Source organism: Gymnoscopelus microlampas, assembly GCF_963454915.1.
Source record: "Gymnoscopelus microlampas genome assembly, chromosome: 7".
Lineage (NCBI taxonomy): Eukaryota > Metazoa > Chordata > Actinopteri > Myctophiformes > Myctophidae > Gymnoscopelus > Gymnoscopelus microlampas.
In genome coordinates, this window is record NC_139944.1 from 46,870,693 (window position 1) to 46,892,031 (window position 21,339).

Consider the following 21,339-nt stretch of genomic DNA (forward strand, 5'->3'; position numbering starts at 1 on the left):
GTGTTAGCAATGCTACAGATTAAGGTGGCGTTTCATTTAGTGTAGCAGAGCCTTCAGTGAGCCCATGCATGGTGTTGGCAATAGTTTGTAGGTAAAAATACGATGTGTTGTGAGCTTACAACAAACCACATGTCAAGTAAGTACACACACACACACAACACACAACACACACCACACACCACACACCACACACACACACACACAACAAATATTTAGCTATGATATGGCTACAATGTTGTCCCCCATTATGATTACATCTATAGCGCGTGTGTACGTGCCATTAATTTTAAGGATCTTGGTTTGGGGGTATGAAAATATGGTCATGCAAACCCCCCCTACAACAGAAGAAAGATACACAATAGTCTTGTTTGATCTATAAGCTATAGATGCATATGCATCATCAGTTTTGGACATCACATCAGTAAAGACAGTCGGAGTCAGCAGCGACTTACTCACCATTTTTGTCGGTTTTCCGTCGAGTATTAACTGCAAACCACAGCGTTGTTTCTCACTTACAAGTTCAGGTGTAACTTTGTTCTTCCTGCCTTACCAGTTTCCACAGATAGACACTCCTTGTTTTCAAACTATTTGGCCCTCATTTTATAGGACACTGATTGGCTGGGGAGCTGCACTGTAGTCATCAGCCATTGGTTGATACGGAATTGTAGACAGGGTTGGTGAAATCCTAGAAACTACTTCTCGAAATGGCTATTTTTCTTTAACTTTTGACAGAGTATGGTTACAGGCTACCAGAGAGAAGCACCCATTGAAATATTTCGATAAGTAATCCTTCTCTGAAGTAATCCAATACAAACTTCGCCACTTCTCGCGAGAGGCTACTGCACTAAACAGAGTTGCCATGTTTGCTTATTATAAGCGACTTTGGGCTTGTTTTTCTGTAAAGTTGCTTGTTCCGGGTTGCGGTTTTTTGGGCTTGTTTCTAAAGTGTATTTGCATATTTTGGCTTGTTTCCTAAATGTTGTTTAAACCAGTGGTTATGGTTCTCAAATATTTTCAAGTCAAGGACCGGCCAAATTGTATTTGTCTGCAGGCCCCCATCTGAAAATATGTTATGCTATGCATAGATATATAGTATATATATATATATATATATATATATATATATATATATATATATATATATATATATATATATATATATATATATATATATATATATATATATATATATATATATATATAGTGTATATATATATATATATATATATATATATATATATATATATATATATATACAAGATTTGTGCTGTTAAAATTACAAATAGTTGACGCGTTGTTAGCTTGTAGATCCGCTATTTTCAAATAGCCAATGTATGTTTAAAAGGGCGAATAAGGGGGCGGGCTCGCTTCTTTTGGGCTTGTTTCCATAGATAGACCTGTTTTGGTTGTTTCTCTCGCGAAACCTGGCAACACTGCCAGTAAAGCGTAAAGGCAGAAAGAAAGATGGACGTCGGTGGAAACGGCGGAGGAGGATTATCTGTCAACAATAAACAGAGAACTACCGGTATGCTGCCTAACAAGAGCAGAGGAGAGTTTGTGCGCAATCAAAGAAAAGATTCAGAGGTGAGTTTAACATGATCATGGTTTATTATCAGATCCAACCAATCAGATCAATCAAAAAGGCTTTTGGGAAAGAGTGTTGCAATACAAGTGTATAAAAACACCAAGAAAGAGTACTGTGCTAAGTCTAACTAACCTTGGCTCAGGGGTAAAATAGTGCCTTTTGTTAACGTTAACTCTTCATGGTCGCCCTTAACATGAGCTACCAATATTGTTAATAAACATTGATAATAGTACTACGTTAAAATGAACCCCTGGTTGTTATAGTGTTGTTAACTTAGCTACAGCCCCTGGAGCAGCTAATGTTAGCAAGTTATAGCTAGCTGGCCATAGACAGACAGACTCGCCCTGACGTCACTTATACATACATTTTCAGTGAATTCCCTGTTGAAGACTCAGTATTATGTTCAACTTTATCATCTACTGCAGTGGTTTTCAACCTTTTCCGCGTCAAGGACCCCCAAATTGACACATATTAGCCCACGGACCCCCATTTGAAAAGATATGCCAGGGACTCAACCATTTAGATATCTTGGGGGTCTTAATCTACACTGTATCATCATCATTAGTGTTCATTTAACTATGAGAGTGTACATGGAACCAAATCCATTTGGTTCCATTTGTACACTCAGAGTTACAGACACATATAAGGGTCAATTTGGTTCCTAACTATTAATTTGGCTGGGGACCCCCTGAAACCCCCTCAAGGACCACTGGTTGAGAACCACTGATCTATTGTATTGAAACAAGTATATGTTTTAAGTCTTTATGCATGAACTAAGCCAACGAGTGCGGCTGTTGTCAGGCCTGACCAACAAGCCATACAAAATGTTCACCTGTTGTTTTTAATGGACCCGAGAGACCTACTTAATGTAACAGCTGATGATGGCATGTAAACAACATGTATTTTTACTCACACAGGGGTTTTCTGAATGTCCAGACCTTGAGTTTGCATATTCTGATACAGACAAGTGGACAGCAGAACTGTCAGGTGAGTGCATCATCTCCTGTTTTATGTTAGTCCCTTCCTTTTGTATTCATTCTTTGACCCATTAAGACCAGAGGCTGATTCTACAAATGCCTTCTAAACCAGTAGTTCTGAAACTAGCCCATTTCATTGTCAAAGAGCCCCCAAATTGATATATATATGGCCGAGGACCCCATCTGAAAATGTTTTGTGCCAGGGACCCCCAGAAGAAGAAGATTCTGGGGGTCCCAGAATCTTCAAAATTATAAAAACAAATTCAAGCTTGTATATCTGCTATTTTTGAGAACCATCGTTCTAAACCACTGTTCTAAATCCTAAACTTATGTTACTATATATATAGCTAAAGTCTAAAATGACACAGATGCTTTCCCGGTTTTAACAAGAAGGCTGTCAGTTAATTCCAATCGAATGTCTTTTCTACATATATTTTCTAGAGCTATACAGTTATACGGAAGGACCCGAGTTTGCTCTGAACAGGAAGTGTTTTGAGGAGGACTTCAGAACCCATGGTATGCAACTAAAAACCGCATAAAACGCGTAATTAATTAAAACTATACTGTCTATTAATTCTATTATCATTATGCACATACATGATGTTAGACTCAAGGAGCTCTCGTTTATTTTCACTCTTGCTGTCTCACAGTGTCTGAGAAGAAATGGACGGAGCTGGATGCAGCGCAGCACAGAGCTCATGCCATGCGGCTGTTGGACGGTCTGGAGGTGATCGCCAGGGAGAGGAGGCTGAAGACGGCCAGGGGCATCCTCTACATGGCTCAGGGTAAAGCCGTCGCCACTCACTTAGGCTTGATTTATCGTTCAAAGGAGTAGATCACCCCAAGAATTACGTATTTTGTATCAATTACCCACCCCATGAAGCGAATGAAATGTTTTTAGTTTTTGTCGCATTCCTGAGCCAATAATTTGATGACTCTGAGTCTCCTGCTAAGTCTCCTATTGACCGATGATATGAATTATTGGCTCAGGAATGCGACAAAAATCTCCATGAATTCAAGGCTGCATGGGGTGAGTAATTGATTGAAAATAAGTCATTTTTGGGTGAACTACTCCTTTTAAGTTGTGCACCTGCGTCGCATGCCGAAAATGGCCGTGAGCTTGTAGATTTAGGCTATTTTCTCACTCACTTTACCATATTGTGACTGTTTCCGTCCAGGAACGTTTGCCGAGTGCACCTCTGAGGCTGAGGTGCAACACTGGATGAGGTACAATGTGTTCCTGCTGCTGGACGTGGGGACGTTCTCTGCTCTGGTAGAGCTGCTCAACATGGAGATAGAGTAAGTTGTTCTTGTGCGTTTAACCTATTAGACCTGAGGCTGATTCTTCAAATGTCTTCTAAATCCTAACAGTTTTCTGAAAAACCTATGTTGCTATATCTGTGGATCGCAAACGTTTTTATGTCAAGGACCCCAATATAAAAATATGTTGTTCAAGGAACCCCAGAAGCAAAGATTTGAGTTAAAAATGTTCGCTTTAAAAATGTATATATTCAAGATTTGCACAAATTTTCACGATTACAAAATCTGTGCCGCGCTATGAGCTTGTATATCTGCTATTTTTGAATAGCCAAAGCATAAAATGAGTATATATTTTCCCGGTTTTAATGGGTCAAGCGTAAAATGAAAATCATTCCCATATACAGTAATTGTTGTAGTAGTTCTAAAAACCATGAAAGACAGTGGTCTGCAGCATCACCGCTTTGTTTTTACAGTAACAGCGCTGCCTGCAGCAGTGCGGTCAGGAAGCCAGCCATCTCCCTGGCAGACAGCACAGATCTCAGGGTGCTGCTCAACATCATGTACCTGATGGTGGAAACCATTCAGCAGGATGACCCAGCAGATAGACCTGAGTGGAGGGCCACCAGAGACACCTTCAAAGCTGAGCTCGGTGTGTGTTCTGTTATAATAATTTAGTTTCAAGAAGGTCATCACATCATGTTTACGGTGCAGATGTTGCAACATTGGAAGTAGTGACATTCTTGTACTTTGACCTTCCTCAACATTGTGGATAAAATGCTGATATGATGATAATAAAATAAATACAATAAAATCATTCAGAAAGTTAGAATAAAGTATATCAGTGGTGTATACTTTGCATTAGCTAACACAACAGGCTGTGTGAACACCAGTAGTGTTCAGTTGCTGACCACGGTGCAAAGGTAAACAAATGAAGAGAGGTCGCACAGCTTGTAGCCACGTTTCGACCTTACACAGAGGTCTTCTTCCCAGACCTGTGTAATGTCGAAACCATTCTTTCCTGAAGAAGACCTCTGTGTAAGGTCGAAACGTTACGTTTCCTATTGTCACTTTGTTTTGCATTGTGGCTACGAGCTGTGCAACCTCTCTTCATTTGTATACTTAGCATTAACTACCATATAACAAGTAATTCAAATAAAACAAATAGCATCTATGCAACTAGAGGGGTGTGTGTGTGTGGTGTGTGTCACATAATTGGCTGGAGTAATAACAGTATAGTGAGCAGTGCAGTATTAGTACTGAATGCTGTGGATGCACACATGGTGTGACAATATGTGTGGAGTGCTGTATGTTTGACTGTGTCCACTCCCATTCTTATTTGACTGTTTCCACTCTCATCCAGGGTCTCCGCAGTACAACAACGAGCCCATTTCTGTCATGCTCTTTGGGATGGTCACCAAGTTCTGCAGTGGTCATGCCCCGCACTTCCCAATGAAGAAGGTCTTATTGTTGCTTTGGAAAAGTATACTGGTGAGAGATGCCATTGACAAACATCTGTTTCTGTCATCTATAGTTTAGACTCAATAGATGACAATAGACAATATAAACAATAGATGACAGAATGAGGCTACTACTGTTTTGCTCACATTGAATTAATGATTTGATTTGGTTGGTGTAGAGCAGTGGTTCTCAAAGTGGGGTCCAAGGACCCCCAGGGGTCCTTGAGGGAGTTTCAGGGCTTCCCCAGCTAAATGATGGATAGTTAGGAACCAAATGGACCCTTATGGGTCTGTAACTCTGAGAGTGTACAAATGGAACCAAATGGACCCTAACGGGTCCATTTGGTTCCATTTGTACACCCTCAGAGTTAAATTAACAATATAAATTGGGGTCACAGAGATAGAAATGCCATTAAATGGAGGTCCTGTAGCCTAATGCATGTCAAACTGGAGGTCCTTGAAATTAAAATGCTTTAAAATCACTGCTAGAGCGATAAAACTCTTCTCTTATGGGGGGCCTTGGCATATCTTTTCAAATGGGGGTCCGCAGGCTAATAAGTGTCAATTTGGGGGTCCTTGACTTGAAAAAGTTTGAGAACCACTGGTGTAGAGAGAGAGAGAGAGAGAGAGAGACCCTGGCTGACATAGCCAAAACTCTAAACCTCTCATTGCTCTTCCAGTTCACGCTCGGAGGATTCGAGCAGCTCCAGGGCATAAAGGTGCGTAAGCGCCAGGAGCTGGGTTTGCCTCCGCTGCCAGAGGACAGCATCCGGGTGGTGAGGAGCATGAGAGCCGCGTCTCCCCCCGCGTCTGCTTCAGACCTCATAGAACAGCAGCAGAAACGGGCACGGCGTGAGCATAAGGTAAGCATCACTCCTGCACCCCCCCCCCCTGGTCTCAAAACAACAGAACCGTAAGAGAACGGCAACTACCGTTTTGATTATGTGTCATCGGTATTGTTGTCAGTGGTCATCACCACCTTGTTTGTCCTCTGGAATTACAGTCCCTGATAAAACAAGACAACCTGGACGCGTTCAACGAGAAAGACCCTTATAAGGCCGATGACCCCCGTGAGGACGAGGACGACAACGACGACAACGACAACTCCATAGAGACAGAACCGTTCCCCCTGGAGAGGGATGAGGTCATGCCTCCACCCATCCCACACCCTCCGTCAGAGAGGGTGTCCTTCCCCAAGGGGCTGCCCTGGGCTCCTAAAGTCAGGTGAGAAGGTCCTGGAAGCAAAGAGAAATACACAGACTGAGGGTCTGATAGAGTTGGACCAATAACACTCAATAGAGAAATCCACTGCAAATGTAATCCTAAATTCTTTCCTTCTAATTTAAGATAATGATGTAATGTCAGCAAAACCCCCAATGTAAAAAAAATTACCAATCGTTAACATTAACATAACAGTTCTCTGAACCATAGACTGTCTGTCTATAATTGGAAAATGAATCGTTGTAAGTGTGAACTGTCTGATCTCCATCTTTATGAAAAGTACTGTACATCTCTACATGCTTGTGTTTAGAAATCTACAATAATGTTGTATCCAAGACCATATTATGTATGGAATGTGATATCTGTCATTGTAGGTCTTCATTCTTTTAACAACATCTCTGCTCTTAACAGGGAAAAGGACATTGAAAATTTCTTGGAATCAAGTAGAAGTAAATTCATTGGATACACTCTTGGAAAGTAAGTAATTCCCTCAAGTTGATTTAACAATTTAACTGGTGTTTTTATGTGTGTTATTCAGCCGTAATAAGATTTTAAAACATAGTTATTTGTGTGTGTCTCTTCCAGTGATACAGATACTGTAGTTGGCCTGCCTCGACCAATTCACGAGAGCATCAAGACGTTGAAGCAGGTATTGTTGCATGAATGCTGTCTCATACTTAACAGGACATTTTGGGAAGCATAATAAGCTATTTTTTTTTGCTATTTGGTTGTGATGTATTGATGTTTGTTTGGTTTTGTTTCAGCACAAATATGTGTCTATAGCAGAGATTCAGATTTCAAAGGAAGAAGAGTACCAAAAAACTCCACTGTCTGGGGTAAGTGGTAAAGAATTGCTGCAATGTGATATCCATCCGTCCAAGCAACAATACACAAGAGGCCATGGCATTCAAGACATGGTTTTGTGTGATGTTGATGTTGACACGGCGTGAAGCAAAGTACTTCGTAGTAGTAATTCAACAATTTGTTATAACTTAAATCCTCCATAGCTCAACAAAGATCTGAATAAAACAAACTTGGCTGGACTTTTTAATGTGGTTTTAAACTGGTTTGTTTTGTATGACAGGGTGAAGAGGATGTGGAGATGTGTGCCATTGAGCTCCTTTATCAGGGTATTCTTCCCAGTTTGCCTCAGTATATGGTTAGTATCCTGATTGCATTCAATATATCATGGCTCAGTATACAGTATGGTTAGTGTCCTGATTACTTTCCATTTATTGTCCTTACCAACATGAAATGTACAGATTGTGCATTACAACATGAATCTAGTTTGACTATTAGGTATAAGGTAAAAATGTATCATTATGTCTAATGGATCGTCATTCTGGAACAATAACAGCAACTGGAACAAAACATTTGTTTTAATTTCTTGTGAAGACTAATTCTATTATCGTGTAAATCAAAGTGTTAAAAACAGGATGATCATACTCATGGTACTTACTGGCTGTGGTTGGCATCCACAGCCAGTAACATGAGTATGACTTTGTCTAGCTCCACCACCTGTAGAGAATCTAGACATCTGTAAACTGATCTTATTGTTTTGCCTTTCTGTCTGTCAGATTGCCTTGTTGAAAATCCTCCTTGCAGCAGCTCCAACCTCCAAGGCCAAGACTGACTCCATCAACATCCTGGCAGATGTGCTTCCTGAGGAGATGCCGTGAGTAGTATAACTTTCTATAACAGTTCAGGAATTCTGGAGCGATCAGGATGTTGTGGTAAACAGAGTCGGAGGCATTTGAGTTTATTACATGAGCTCTCAGGAGAAGTAAACACACTGGTCACTATATAGGCCAATGGAGACGGGACCAACCTTATACAGTACATATTAGTTACAAACTGTTAAAATAAAAAGGTAAATGGTGCATTTATTATAAAGCGCCTTTATCCGAAATGTTTTACATTGTGCATGATATTCACCCATTCACACACAGACGGCACAGGAAACCATGCAAGGCACCAACCAACCTACACTTAACCCCTATACTACTTACATGTAGGGTCAAGTGTCTTGCTCAAGCGCACATTGACACTTAACACAGGGGGAGTCAAGGATCGAACCAGGAACTGACCGATTCCCAAGCAGCGTATCTGCCTCGAGTTCTTGACTCTGCTTGTTAGAACATATAGAAACTATTCCACAATAGTGTTAGTGCCTTAGTCTGTTAGTGTTAGAGTTAGTGCTTAAACAAGTACTTTTATGTCTTGAAATGGTTGATAATGTGTCTGTTGATAATGGGATGCTCTGACAATCCCAGTGAAACTGTGGAACTGAATGGACATTTATTTGTGACTGCAGAACCACAGTGTTGCAGAGCATGAAACTTGGTGTTGATGTCAATCGCCACAAAGAGATCATCGTAAAGGCCATCTCTGCCATCCTACTGCTGCTTCTCAAGCACTTCAAACTCAACCACATCTACCAGGTACACACACACAGCACACACTTGATCGTGGATACTGAACCACAAACCTCAAAGAAATACTCCATATCTTTGTCCATCAATGCTCTCTGTATTAATGCCAATCAAAATCACCACAGGTTGTTGTCATGTGGTAATGCACGCAGCACTGGCATCAAAACCTACAGCCAGTACCCCCTCTACCACTAGGGGTCACTAGTGGCAATGAATAGGTCCAGGACATACAAATTGTTTTCTCAGACATGTAATCAAAATGCTATACAGTGACAGTCGATCAACATAGTGACTGTCACAACTGATGCAAATGTGGATCGTTGCATGGTTTAGGTCATTTTTGTTTGGTTTTGTTCCTTTTATTTTATATGAGTAACTTTGAGTGGAATGCTTTATACCTTTGACAAAGTGCTTTACAAATATTTGTTTCTCTTGTAATTAATCTGTCCTCTCTGTATGTTTTTCATAGTTTGAGTACATGGCCCAACACCTGGTATTTGCAAACTGCATTCCCCTCATTCTGAAGTTCTTCAATCAGAATATCATGTCTTACATCACAGCCAAGAATAGGTAATGTACTTTATTAAAGTTTTCTGATTTGAGAATGCTCTTGTCGCTCATTTACTGTTCTTATGAAGCCTTCTTTTCACACGTTGCATCTTGTCTCACTTTTAGCATTTCAGTGCTTGACTTCCCTTACTGCGTGGTGCACGAGCTCCCTGAGCTCACTGCAGAGAGTCTGGTGAGTTTCCCTTTTGAACACGCAGCTCTGAAAACATTGATTTCCTTATGTGATAATTGAAGTTCACAAAAATCCGGTGTCAGAGATGATTAGGGCTGTAACTATCGATTATTTTATTAGCAATCTTTCTATAGAAAAGTGTGCTTTTTTGTATCATTTTTTTTCATATATATATATATATATATATATATATATATATATATATATAGACGAATTGATTAATCATTAACGTATGTATGTACTATTATTTACTTCATCGCAAAACTATGTTGTGCAAACATTTTGAAAATAGCAGATCTACAAGCTCTACATGTCGCATTGCGATGAGTTGTGAGCTTGTATATCGGCTATTGTCCTTTTCTTTTCATTTAATTTACTTAAATAATCAATGAAATCGCTTACTTTGATTAACTGTTGCACCCCATAAAGATGATCGTTTGTTTTGTACAGGAAGCGGGCGATAACAACCAGTTCTGCTGGAGGAATCTGTTCTCGTGTATTAACCTGCTGAGGATCCTGAACAAGCTCACCAAGTGGAAACACTCCAGAACTATGGTGAGAGGAGGATCTTACATAATGTAACATTTAACAGCATCCTCAGTGGAGAAAATCATTATTTAACCACTTGAACCCTAGCATCCCTATTCTGGAGAGAGCAGTCGCCGGAAATAGCCGATCTACAAGTATCATCAGGTATCCGAGATAGCTGATGAGGGTCTTTTAGAACGAAATGTTGTAATAAACTACTGCTGTAAGTCAAGACAGTGTGCGGGACTTCCATTTTTTTCAATGTTGCTCTGGTTGCCTCCTCCTACGCACCTGTCCCAGCTGGTGTGCAAAAGGACCTTTCTCTATAAAGCATAGCCTTGCATCTTGTCCTGCATCTCCATTGCCACTTTTTCTTCTCTACCGCAGATGCTGGTTGTGTTCAAGTCTGCTCCCATCCTGAAGAGGGCGCTGAAGGTCAAGCAGGCCATGATGCAGCTCTATGTCCTGAAGCTGCTCAAAGTCCAAACCAAATACCTGGGGCGTCAATGGAGGAAGAGCAACATGAAGACTATGTCTGCCATCTACCAGAAGGTCCGCCATCGCCTCAATGATGACTGGGCCTATGGGAACGGTAAGTTAATACTGGGTAATATGGGGGGCACAGTGGCGCAATCGGTAGCGCTGTCGCCTCTCAGCTAGAAGGTCCTGGGTTCGATTCCCGCCGGGGACGCTGTGGGCGTGTTCTCTCCTCCGTGTCACAAGTGCCCATACCCTAGGTGGGGTTGGCCAAAGGGCCTTTCTGTGTGGAACCCTCTGTGTGGAACCCTCCCTCACAAAAAACATGCAGTAATCCTGGTCTCTATACTGCCTCTCCCTGGTCAGCCGGGGCGCCTGACGGAGGGGAAAGGAACTGGTTGGAATAACGTGTTCCTTCCACGCTCTACGTCCTACTGGGGAAACTCCCCCCTGTCAGGTGATAAGAAGCAGCCTGCTCACTCCTCATGCGTTGAAGGAATCATGAGCTCAGTTCAGCTCAGGCTGGCAGAGGGAGAGTAGCGTCCAGGATTACAAGCTTAGGCAATTGGCACTGGGTGAAAAAAATTGTTACAAATATCGTGGGATAAAACATTTACTGGGTAATATATTGATATTTTATCGATGTTGTGAATTGAGACTAGATGTCTTCTGGGAGTTAGGATATCGTGATATGTCATGAGTATTGTCCCTTCCTGGTTTTAATCACTTAAGCCTTATTTTATACTTTCAAAGAAAAAGAGGGTTTGATTTGAAAATTGGCATTGGAGTCAGTATCTCTGCTGGGTCTCTGGTTTCAGATCTGGACGCACGGCCATGGGACTTCCAGGCAGAGGAGTGTGCCCTGCGCGCCAACATTGAACGCTTCAACAGTCGCCGCTACGACCAGAACCAGACAAATCCCGACTTCCTGCCCGTGGACAACTGTCTGCAGAGCGTCCTGGGCCAACGGGTCGACCTGCCGGAGGACTTCCAAATGAACTATGACCTTTGGCTGGAGCGTGAGGTTTTCTCCAAGCCCATTTCCTGGGAGGAACTGCTGCAGTGAGCGGCAACAGCAGCAACTTCCCTAATCAATCCACCAATGCAAGTAAGACTTAAGATGAACCGTGGCCAGTGTGCTATTTACCAAGTGGGTGGGAAACGGTTCAAAGCATTGTTACAACATCTGCAGTATACCAGTGGTTCTAAAACCTTTTTTAATTTCAAGGAACACCATAACTCTTGAGAGTGTACAAATGGACCCTTTCCCCCCCTTTTTTCCCTGTTCTTTATTTACTCAGGGTAGTAGCTGAGCACAAGTGCTCATTTTCCTCAACGCCCTGCACATAGAGACAGACACACACACATTAAAACCTGGGAGCTGACCAGTACAACCACAGTCTTATACTGTTGCCCACTAAGCAGCTTCACTGGAGCAGTTTGGGGTTCCGTGCCTTGCTCAAGGGCACTTCAGCCGTGTTGGAGGAGTGGTGACCATTCACTTGCCCACCCAGATTTTCCTGCCGGTCCGGGGAATCGAACCGGCAACATGGGTGCTCCGCTAACCTTTAGGCCACCGCTGCCCTTACGGGTCCATTTGGTTCCATTTGTACACTCCTCGTTATAGACCCTGTAAGGGTCAATTTGGAACCCCCCTCCCCTCCCCCCAAGGAACCCTGAGGGTCCTGGGACCCCACTTTATAAAGAACCACTGATCTATACTCAAGAAAGTTGATGTGACTGAGGGCTTTCATGCCTTAAAAAAAAACAGGTTTGGGCTGGACCTGCAGTCCTATCGTCTTACTTGGATCAATCTTTTTTTGCAGTTTGATCATGGCATAAACCAAATAGGGAATGCACCGATATGGACATTTTTGTCCGATACCAGTTTAAAATAACATTTTAGCCGATACCGATATTTGTTAATTTAATTTTTGTTGTTATTATGTCTCCATTTTGTGCCAGGGAAACAATTAAATCTTCATTATTAAAAAAATAACTTCAAAATCTTCAGCTTGGTAGGCTGCAGATATCCAACAACATACAAACATAGCCAGCGCAACATTTATGCTTCCCAACAACAACGGATGAATATCGGCTACTTCCATCGGTGAACGTCAACTTTATTTGCCCTTACCGATATTTACAGATACCGGCAAATATCGGGACGACACCGATTTGTGGCCGATATATCGGTGCATACCTAAAACCAAATGCTTTACGTTGCCTTTATGAAATCAGCATTATTTCTAGCCTATTTAATAATTAATAATCCCATTCATTATAGAAAGTAACTTTCTAAGTTTCCTGAGACTATTCCAGCATTAGTGACATCACTCAGAGATGTAATAATGTATTTTGATTTAAAATGACTTTAGTGATTAGTCTTGGTTCGTTAGCAAACTTCAGTCCAGCCTCTATTGTACTTTTTTTTTTGCCAACTCACATGCTAGGGCAGTAACATTGCTCCTCAAGCCGGACGTTACAGTATAATATATATATACTCTTGATTTTAAGGAAATTCTAATGCATTTTTAAGTATAAAGGGTAAAGACTAGACAAGGATGTGAGAGCCACGTCCTGTTTCTACTGTGGATCAGGCTCATGCTGTTGGATGCTGTTGGAGGTCATCGTTTGTGGATTTCCATTGAATAATTTGCATTGTCAGTGCCGTTTTGGAGGATTTCTTATTCGTCACATGCCTGTACCATGATGGGACCATGGAGTGTGAGAGTTACACTAATAAATATTGGGCCCAACTTAAATGGAAAATATAGTTTCATATGTCTAACTAGACAGAGAAACTCTCATGGAACGGCAGATCTTAATTTGCTCTTTGTAAGTATACTTTTGTTTGTGTACATAACTTAATTGTTTGTGTTGAACGAAAGAGGAGCATTGATACTCAATGTTTATTTTTTTGAAACATTGGGCGTTAACGTTGTTAATCCTGTGGTTCCCAAACTTAACTAGCCAAACAAGATTTTGTACTCAAGGGATCAATTTTGCCCAGCTGAAACAAAACAAACAAAACAAATCCTCAGTTAAAGAATAGTTCTACAGTTGTCTTGTGTTTTTACTATTTTGCAACATAAGTTGTTTTGTCTTATTATAAAAGCTCAGAAAATGCCTTGGAAGTGGCAAAATAAAATAAACAAATGTGAGAAGTTGAACTGTTATTTATCATGGCTTTGTTTTTCATTGTACAACTTAAATACTGTAATAAAAGGACACTTCCTGTTATTCTTGTTCTTTTTATTTGTCACTTTCACCATGACGGTATGTTTTACCATCTGCATAATTAACAAATAAACCTTTCTGTGAGCTTAAGAGTATTTGATTTACACTGGCAGTAATGGTTCTCCTGGAGGCATTCCTTTCTTTCTTTTTACTGTTGTAGAGCGGCTATTTTCAAATAGCCGAAATGTATATAGAGCTTAAGTGGGTAATGTATGTGTTTTATAATAATAATCAAAATCTAAAAAAGTAACTAGTAACTCAAGTTTCCAAATAATTGTAGTGCAGTAAAAGAATAATATTTGCCTCTGAGATGTATTGGAGACGGAGTAGAAGTAAAAGTACAGAAAACTGTTACTCCTGTAAAGTAAAAAATACCTCAAAATCGTACCTAAGTACAGTACTTGAGTACTGTAAATGTACTTAGTTACTTTCCACCACTGGTGGCAGCTGCTTAGTCCCTCCCACCCCATTTGAAAACAGTTCAGAGGGGGGTGTTCTCTGACACTCTGACACACCCTTTCCTCTGGAATGCGGAGGAACTGTTTATCAGCCTGCCATTCTCAACACTGATCATGGCAGGTCCTCGGGCGACAACAATACCGCTTGCCTTAAAGAGACCCTGTGCCTCTGTAGGTGCAGAACCATCAGCATGTAGGAGGAAACGGGTGAGTAGAACGACGGTCAGTCTAAAATCTCTCTAGTAAAACGAGCATGAAATTAATGTTTTGAACAATATTTTCATGTTACACTAATACAAAGGAGGACCTGGGTAACATTAAGATGACGTCCGAGGAGAGACTTCAGCTGCATGAAAAGGAAAGGAAGAAACTGAACAAGAATCTCGTGCAGATTCAGGTGAGGGCAAGGAGGAGGCTGTAACTGAGTCAGTTGTAAACAACTGGACTTTCATCTGCGGATGTTCAGTGGTAAATGTTTGTGGTGTCTGAAATAAGAGTTACGCTTTTATGCTTTTAAGCTAAGATATTACACTGTTGAAAATCAGTCATAGATAAAGTATGAATCGGACATTACACACAAAATACACATTGTCACAAAATATGATAATGTGACATGTATCATTCATCAAGATGTTTTAATATGTATACATATATTTGTATTGCTTGGGTGTTTCTTAGCTAGTGAATGTTACAGCATTGCAAATGGTGAATGAAACGTGAGCTTACCATAAACACAGTGATCATTGTTAATCTACTATTACTTCCTGTCTTCCATCCCACTCAACGGCTTTTGGTGAGAAACGAAACTGGCACACTTCTGTTTAGTATGAGGGGAGGCAATGGGCAATGGGGGATTTTGTCAGCTTCGGTACTTGTCTACACAAAATCTTACCTCTACTACTCTTATTTTCTTTTTTAAATGATATTCTATTAACCATTGGTCTGTATCTGCTCCTTTGTTTGACACCCCTAGACCTAGTTATTGTGATCTCTTCTGACGCCGCTCAACCAACGTGTTTTTTTGGTATGAAACAGGAGGGTGCCAGAGAGGCCGAGGAGTACTGTGAGAGCATCATTACCCAGCTCATTTCCTGCCTCCAGGGACACTATGGCACCGTGCAGGAGCTCATCGAGGCTCAAGAGGGGGCAGCAGTGGATAAGGTTCAGAGCTCCCTGCAGAAGCTGGAGGGAAAGATTGAGGAAGTAAAGAGGAAAGAAGTTGCACTTGATCAGCAGGTGCAAACTGACAATGATGTCAGCTTCCTGCAGGTACCGTTCCTACAGTACATAACACCATGCAGAAGCTTGATCTGTTTAACCGCTTAAAGGATTAGTTCACACAAAAGATTACTTATTTTCTATCAATTACACACCCAATGAAGCCTTGAATTCATGTAGATGTTTTAGTTTTTGTCACATTCCTAAGCCAATAATTTGATGACCGGCAGAGTCCAGTAGGAGACTCAATTGAGTCTCCTACTGGGTGAACTACTCCCTTTAAGCCCTATACTGTATACTTAATCGTATGACAAATACAAAATACAGTAGCTGATCTACGAGCTTGCACATAGATTAAAAAAAAAAAAGTTTTGAAACTTTGCCCAAAATGTTGGCCATTTTCTCTCTTTTAATACCTTTTCCCCCTGACCCAGGAATTGGAAGACCTGCTCCTACCTTTTGAGGGTGTAAAGAGAGCAGTCGAAGAGTTTGGCAGTCGACTGGAGGTGTTTTGTGATAAAGAAATCCTTGCGATCTCCCAAAATGTCAGAGAGGGTATTTCAAAAACGGATGCACAGTGTAGGCTACCAACATTTTTTGCTGTCTGTTTCAACACTGAATGAATGATTGTAGCCGTGAGACTACTGTAACCTACACAGTAATGCTATAGATTGATTCTGAACTGAGTGTGAGCATGAGTTTGACTTAATTCTGTTTAAAAGGGATTCATGCAAGTTTTCAGTGGTGATAAGCAATGATGTCAGTTCTTATTGTCTCATATAGGCCAGCCAACCTTCGATCCAAAAACGAGAGCAGAGTTCCTGGCATGTGAGTTTCACTTATTACCTCCACAGAATTTTAATAGTTGACTTTACAACTCTCATCTGAGCTCTGCCTAAACCTGTGTAATGCTTACTCTGATCTTGCTCTGGATAAGATCGTCTGCTAAACGCCTAAATTATAATTGTAACGCTAACTAAATCTTCACAATCAGAATCAAGCGGCCACATTTTACATTCTGAACGTTATCGTCCCTCTTCTCTCAACATCTTTTTCCAGTTGCATGTGAACTCACCTTTGACCCCAACACAGCCCACAAGGACCTCATTCTTTCAAAGAATGATAAAGAGGTAAATGTGAGCCAGAGCCAAGATAAGTGCTGGGAACAATCTGAACCCCATCCCGAGAGATTCACCCACCGGCGCCAGTTGCTCTGCACGCAGGGCCTTCACGCTGCGGCGGAGCGCTGCTACTACGAGGTGGAGGTGTGCGGAGACAAGGCTGAGATTGCACTGGCCTACAGAGGACTGGACAGAAAGTCACGCACAAAATCATCAGCCTTCGGGGGCACTAGCAAGTCTTGGAGTCTGGACCGCTCCAATGTCTATTCTGTAAGCCACAATGGGGATGGCATCCAACTGTTGACATCCCCCAGTCATCGCAGAGTAGGAGTTTATCTGAATTTTAAAGAGGGAACACTGACTTTCTATGAAGTCTCAGAAAACATGACATTTCTCTACAGGGTTGAAGCCAAGTTCACAGAACCGCTCTATCCAGGGTTCTGGCTCGGAGACAAGTGCTGTATCCGGCTTTGTGATTTAAGGCAGGAGAACGTGCCAACTGGGTGACCTGGCAGAGACTGGTACACAAGTTGTTTTGATGTGCCATCCTGACCAAGGTAAAAAAAACTAAAGAACAATACATTATGAAAATAAATAAAACCACTGTAAGAATCCTGAGGCAGCTGCTCAAAACACAATGTACATAGACAAGTGAATTTGATGTATATATTTATAGTATGCCTTCTGCTTCTTGCACATTTGACACTGCTGCTAAATATATATTAATGCCTTGAGAGTTTATTCATAACTGACATTCCACCTGTACTTTATTTTTTTTAATCTTTTGCATATACAGTACATATGTTTTTAATTATTTTGTTTTTTACTTAATTATGTCAAATATTATTACTTTTTATTTTATTATTTTGTATTGTAGCGTTAGTGTAGTCTATGCTGTCCCACCTGCATTTTGCTGCTTTATACCTGTATGAGTAAATGGCAAATACATCTCATTTGATTCTTGAAGGTCTATTGTGAATTTGTGCTATATTTTAGACTAATACCCGAGATTGAATCATGTCCTTCTGCCTCTGACCAGGCACTCCAGTACAGGGAACACAATTGGCTGTGTTGGATTCATCTTAATGTTAATACCACCACTTAAACCCTCAATACTTAGAAAACTTGTACACCAAACCTCGTTGCCGAAAATAGCAGATCTACAAGCCCACAGTTCCTCGCAACAAGCCCAACTTGTCAGATTCATTGTAATGTTCCCCACAGAATAAGGATTCTAGGGTTCAAGTGGTTAATGTAAAACACTGCACACTTTACATTGGGTAGTACAATAGAACTGGTCATTGGCCAACAGGTTGACTCTTAACAGTGAGAGACTGAGAGTAATGAATTGAAGTACTGATTTATCAGTGTTTTCATCGACAGTAAGTAATACCAGGACAGGTTGTTTACAATTTATTGATATTTTTCAGAGTGATATCTATAATTAATATACATACATTTCTTTTACAATGTCTCAGTGTCATACAATCATGAGGATTGAAGAGAAAGACTGTCATTATTGTGAAACATGTGCTCAGTAAGGCCCTGCATCCACAGTAAATCAGAAGGAATCTACAATCTAATACATACTATACGCATAGTCGCATACATACACATTATGTATACACATACACTCCAACGTTTGGACCCATTGTTATTCATATTTTTTCTCTAGGGCTGTAAAGTTTTATCTTTCAGCTATAGTTACACTTGTAGTTAATATAACATTTTCCCAGACTGTATCCAGTCAAGAGCAAACATTGAGCGTAGCATTAAGAGGACTAAGAAAGAAAGGAAGGAGGAAAGAAAAAAATACATTTGTTTTTTTTTGGAGGCAAAGCGAAAAAGTGCATTGATATTCACATTCAGTATTACTTGTCATATTATACACTATTATGACCGATAGTCTGTGGACCTCTTTCTAATTAGTGTTTCTAATTAGTGCCCTTTGTTCCTGTGACTGGAGAACTGTTAACTACACTGACATTCAAAATTGTGTTATTTCAATTTTGTGGCAACGGTGTGTGTAAGGCTGGTGGTGCCTGTTAAAGATTGACAATCCCCTTGTGCTGCCCATACTCCCCCATACAGAAATGCTTTGTTGAGCTGAGTGAGAAAGAACTTTAATTGCCTACAAAGAGCCCTGACCTCTTAACCCTATCAAATTCCTTTGGAATGAATGGGAATACCATATGAGAGCCAGGTCCTCAACAAGAAGTGTCCAACCCTAGTAATGGCTAAATGAAAGCAAATTGCTGCTGCATTGTTCCAACCTGTGAAGAGCCATCCCAGACTAATAGAGGATGTTATAGAAGCAAAGGGGGGGGGGGGGGGGGGGGGGCAGCTCCATATCAATGCCTGTGATTTGCTTCCATTTATCCACAAAACCATGAATGAGGTCAGACACTAATGTTGGGCGATTAGACGAATTCCAAAGGTGTTTGATATAGTGTTAAGGGTCAGGTCTCTGTGTAGGCAATTTAAAGTTCTTCCTCCTCATGTCCACAAACCCTTTCTGTTTGGGGGAGCATGGGAGACTGTCATTCTGAAACACACAACGGCCTTCCACAAACTTTTACCACAAAATTGGGAGAACACAATATTGTTTAGAATGTATTATACATTATACAGTAGGTGTAGCCTCGCTGGAGCGAAGTGCACTAAGTAAAAACACTATTTCGAAAGAGTCCACTGACTTTTGGTCATATACTGTATATTGTATGTCAAAGTTTGGAACTTTTTAAGACATTTATATGCTTTGTGTCCACATCTTTTTATAAGTTTGATTATTTGCTGTGCAATCAATGGAGACAATACTATTTACTTTACAGACTTTAAAGACAAAGAGCTCTCTCTACACATGGTACAATCACAAGAGGAAAAGTCTGGTTCCCACCCACTATAACATAAGACTGAAAACATAACCAAACTGGACAAGGGAGTCTAAAACAGACAGGTGAGATAGTGCACTTCACACAGTACCTCTGACGATACAGAGCTCCTTTGAAAGTAGTGAAAGAAAGAACACCAGGTCCAGTAAATCAGTTTTACCTTCATGCTATTAAAACACAAGGCTACTCTGAGGATGGGCATGGGATCTGAACATGAGAAACACTACCTTCCATCTCCCCACGGTCATTTTCACATGTCATGTAGGCTCACAAACTACAAAATAGATATAAGTCTTTAAATATACAATCCAAATATGCATCACACAAGATGAAAATATATATACTCAACTCTGAAGATAAATCTCCACTATTCATCTGTAGAATATACACCAACAGCTAATATACAGTAATATAAATATAGTCCCTTTAATCGATAACGCTATGGCTTTGAATATTTTGATTGAAAACAAAAGAAAAGATCCCGTTAACGGAATCTATCATGTAATTAATTGAATTGAGTTGTATGACTAATGAGAGCAAGACAAATGTGTACAAAAGTGGAAGATGTTTTTGTGAGAATTCTTCTTCTGTGCTTTGTCCAATTGAATCATGTGCTGTTCAAACCTCAGTTCAATTTAGTAACAAAACAGACCTGTCTGTTCTGTTGAACTAACATAGTTGCCAGCTTTGACTGCATCGCAAAAGACTTTACTTATAGTGAAGAAGAGAAAGGACAAGGAATCAGTGCAAGCAGACAGTAATACTGTGTTTTTTTTTGTGCATGCATGTGCAAAAACAACAAAAGACTAGCTTCAGATTACATTAGTTATATGTGCATAATTTCCTGATCTATCGTCAAGTATGAAATGTTCATACATGTGTGCTGATGAAAATAATATTCTTATGAATTGCTTTTAAAGCAACCAGATTGTGGACATTTAATTGTGAAATTACTTGGTCCATAACTGATTCCTCTGTGCTTAAACTATCTGTATTAGGCTATGTTCACTGTGTATTGGCTTACACTGAACATGGTTTGTGCATTTCATTTGGGCATACAAAGTAAAAATAAAGTGTCAGATTCTCAGATTCAACTGTCTTTAGTTAAGAATAATAACAATCTTGTGGCAATCAAATCTTATTTGTGCTTTTGTAGCATTGTAAAATTTTGCGAAATGAAAGTCTTGATTGTATCAAAGCCAGCTGACAAAACACTTCCAAGAACCTTTTCAACAATTAAGATCCTCACAAACAAGCAATGATTTAGTCAGTGAGGGAATCTAGATGTCTTTCTATTCCATAGAGTTAAAAGATTCAAAGAAGCAAAGAAGTCACCCACGGATGAACCTTACTGCATATGAAATGCCATTCATTATATCTAAGAAATGGGAAGTGTCCTGTTATTCAGTAATACAAATGTGCTGTTTTCAAGTATTATTTTCTACTGTACATTATTATTTGGTGGAAGTAATGAAATGATTCAGTCTCCGCAACTACAAGTGTGTGACATGGAGAGAATGTTGACTTTTAAATCTCCACTAACTTGCACCAAAAATAATAACATCACATCACTTCTACACAACAAATAAATACAATATCAACTACACACAATATACAGTAGGAGACTGACACTTGGATGAGGATGTTCACCCACACTCTGAGATATATATATACAGATATACAAATGTAATTGGAGTGTCATGTACATGTCCATCTGGCTATATTTGTACAC

At 40.3% G+C, this 21,339-nt stretch overlaps 2 protein-coding genes across 4 annotated transcripts; both read left to right on the forward strand.

Annotated features, from left to right (window-relative positions):
• Window positions 1–1,447: 1,447 nt before the first annotated feature.
• strip1 (striatin interacting protein 1) lies at window positions 1,448–14,005 on the forward strand. The gene is made up of 20 exons (XM_084062865.1): window positions 1,448–1,584; window positions 2,503–2,572; window positions 3,004–3,078; window positions 3,213–3,347; window positions 3,741–3,861; window positions 4,296–4,471; window positions 5,183–5,310; window positions 5,960–6,142; window positions 6,283–6,503; window positions 6,912–6,977; window positions 7,086–7,149; window positions 7,265–7,336; window positions 7,585–7,659; window positions 8,078–8,175; window positions 8,815–8,941; window positions 9,402–9,502; window positions 9,608–9,674; window positions 10,125–10,229; window positions 10,590–10,794; window positions 11,498–14,005. Exons 1-20 carry the CDS (start codon window positions 1,465–1,467, stop codon window positions 11,743–11,745), a joined length of 2,457 nt encoding a protein of 818 aa, XP_083918991.1. The 5' UTR covers window positions 1,448–1,464; the 3' UTR covers window positions 11,746–14,005.
• Window positions 14,006–14,472: 467 nt separating this feature from the next.
• LOC311048775 (tripartite motif-containing protein 16-like) lies at window positions 14,473–17,682 on the forward strand. Of its 3 annotated transcripts, none has more exons than XM_084062063.1 (6): window positions 14,473–14,584; window positions 14,679–14,774; window positions 15,413–15,646; window positions 16,030–16,174; window positions 16,379–16,423; window positions 16,655–17,682. In XM_084062063.1, exons 1-6 carry the CDS (start codon window positions 14,492–14,494, stop codon window positions 17,221–17,223), a joined length of 1,182 nt encoding a protein of 393 aa, XP_083918189.1. In that variant the 5' UTR covers window positions 14,473–14,491; the 3' UTR covers window positions 17,224–17,682. The 3 variants fall into 3 exon arrangements, with proteins under 3 accessions (XP_083918189.1, XP_083918190.1, XP_083918191.1); XM_084062064.1 differs by having other exon boundaries at window positions 16,688–17,682; XM_084062065.1 differs by having other exon boundaries at window positions 15,413–15,580.
• Window positions 17,683–21,339: the final 3,657 nt, after the last annotated feature.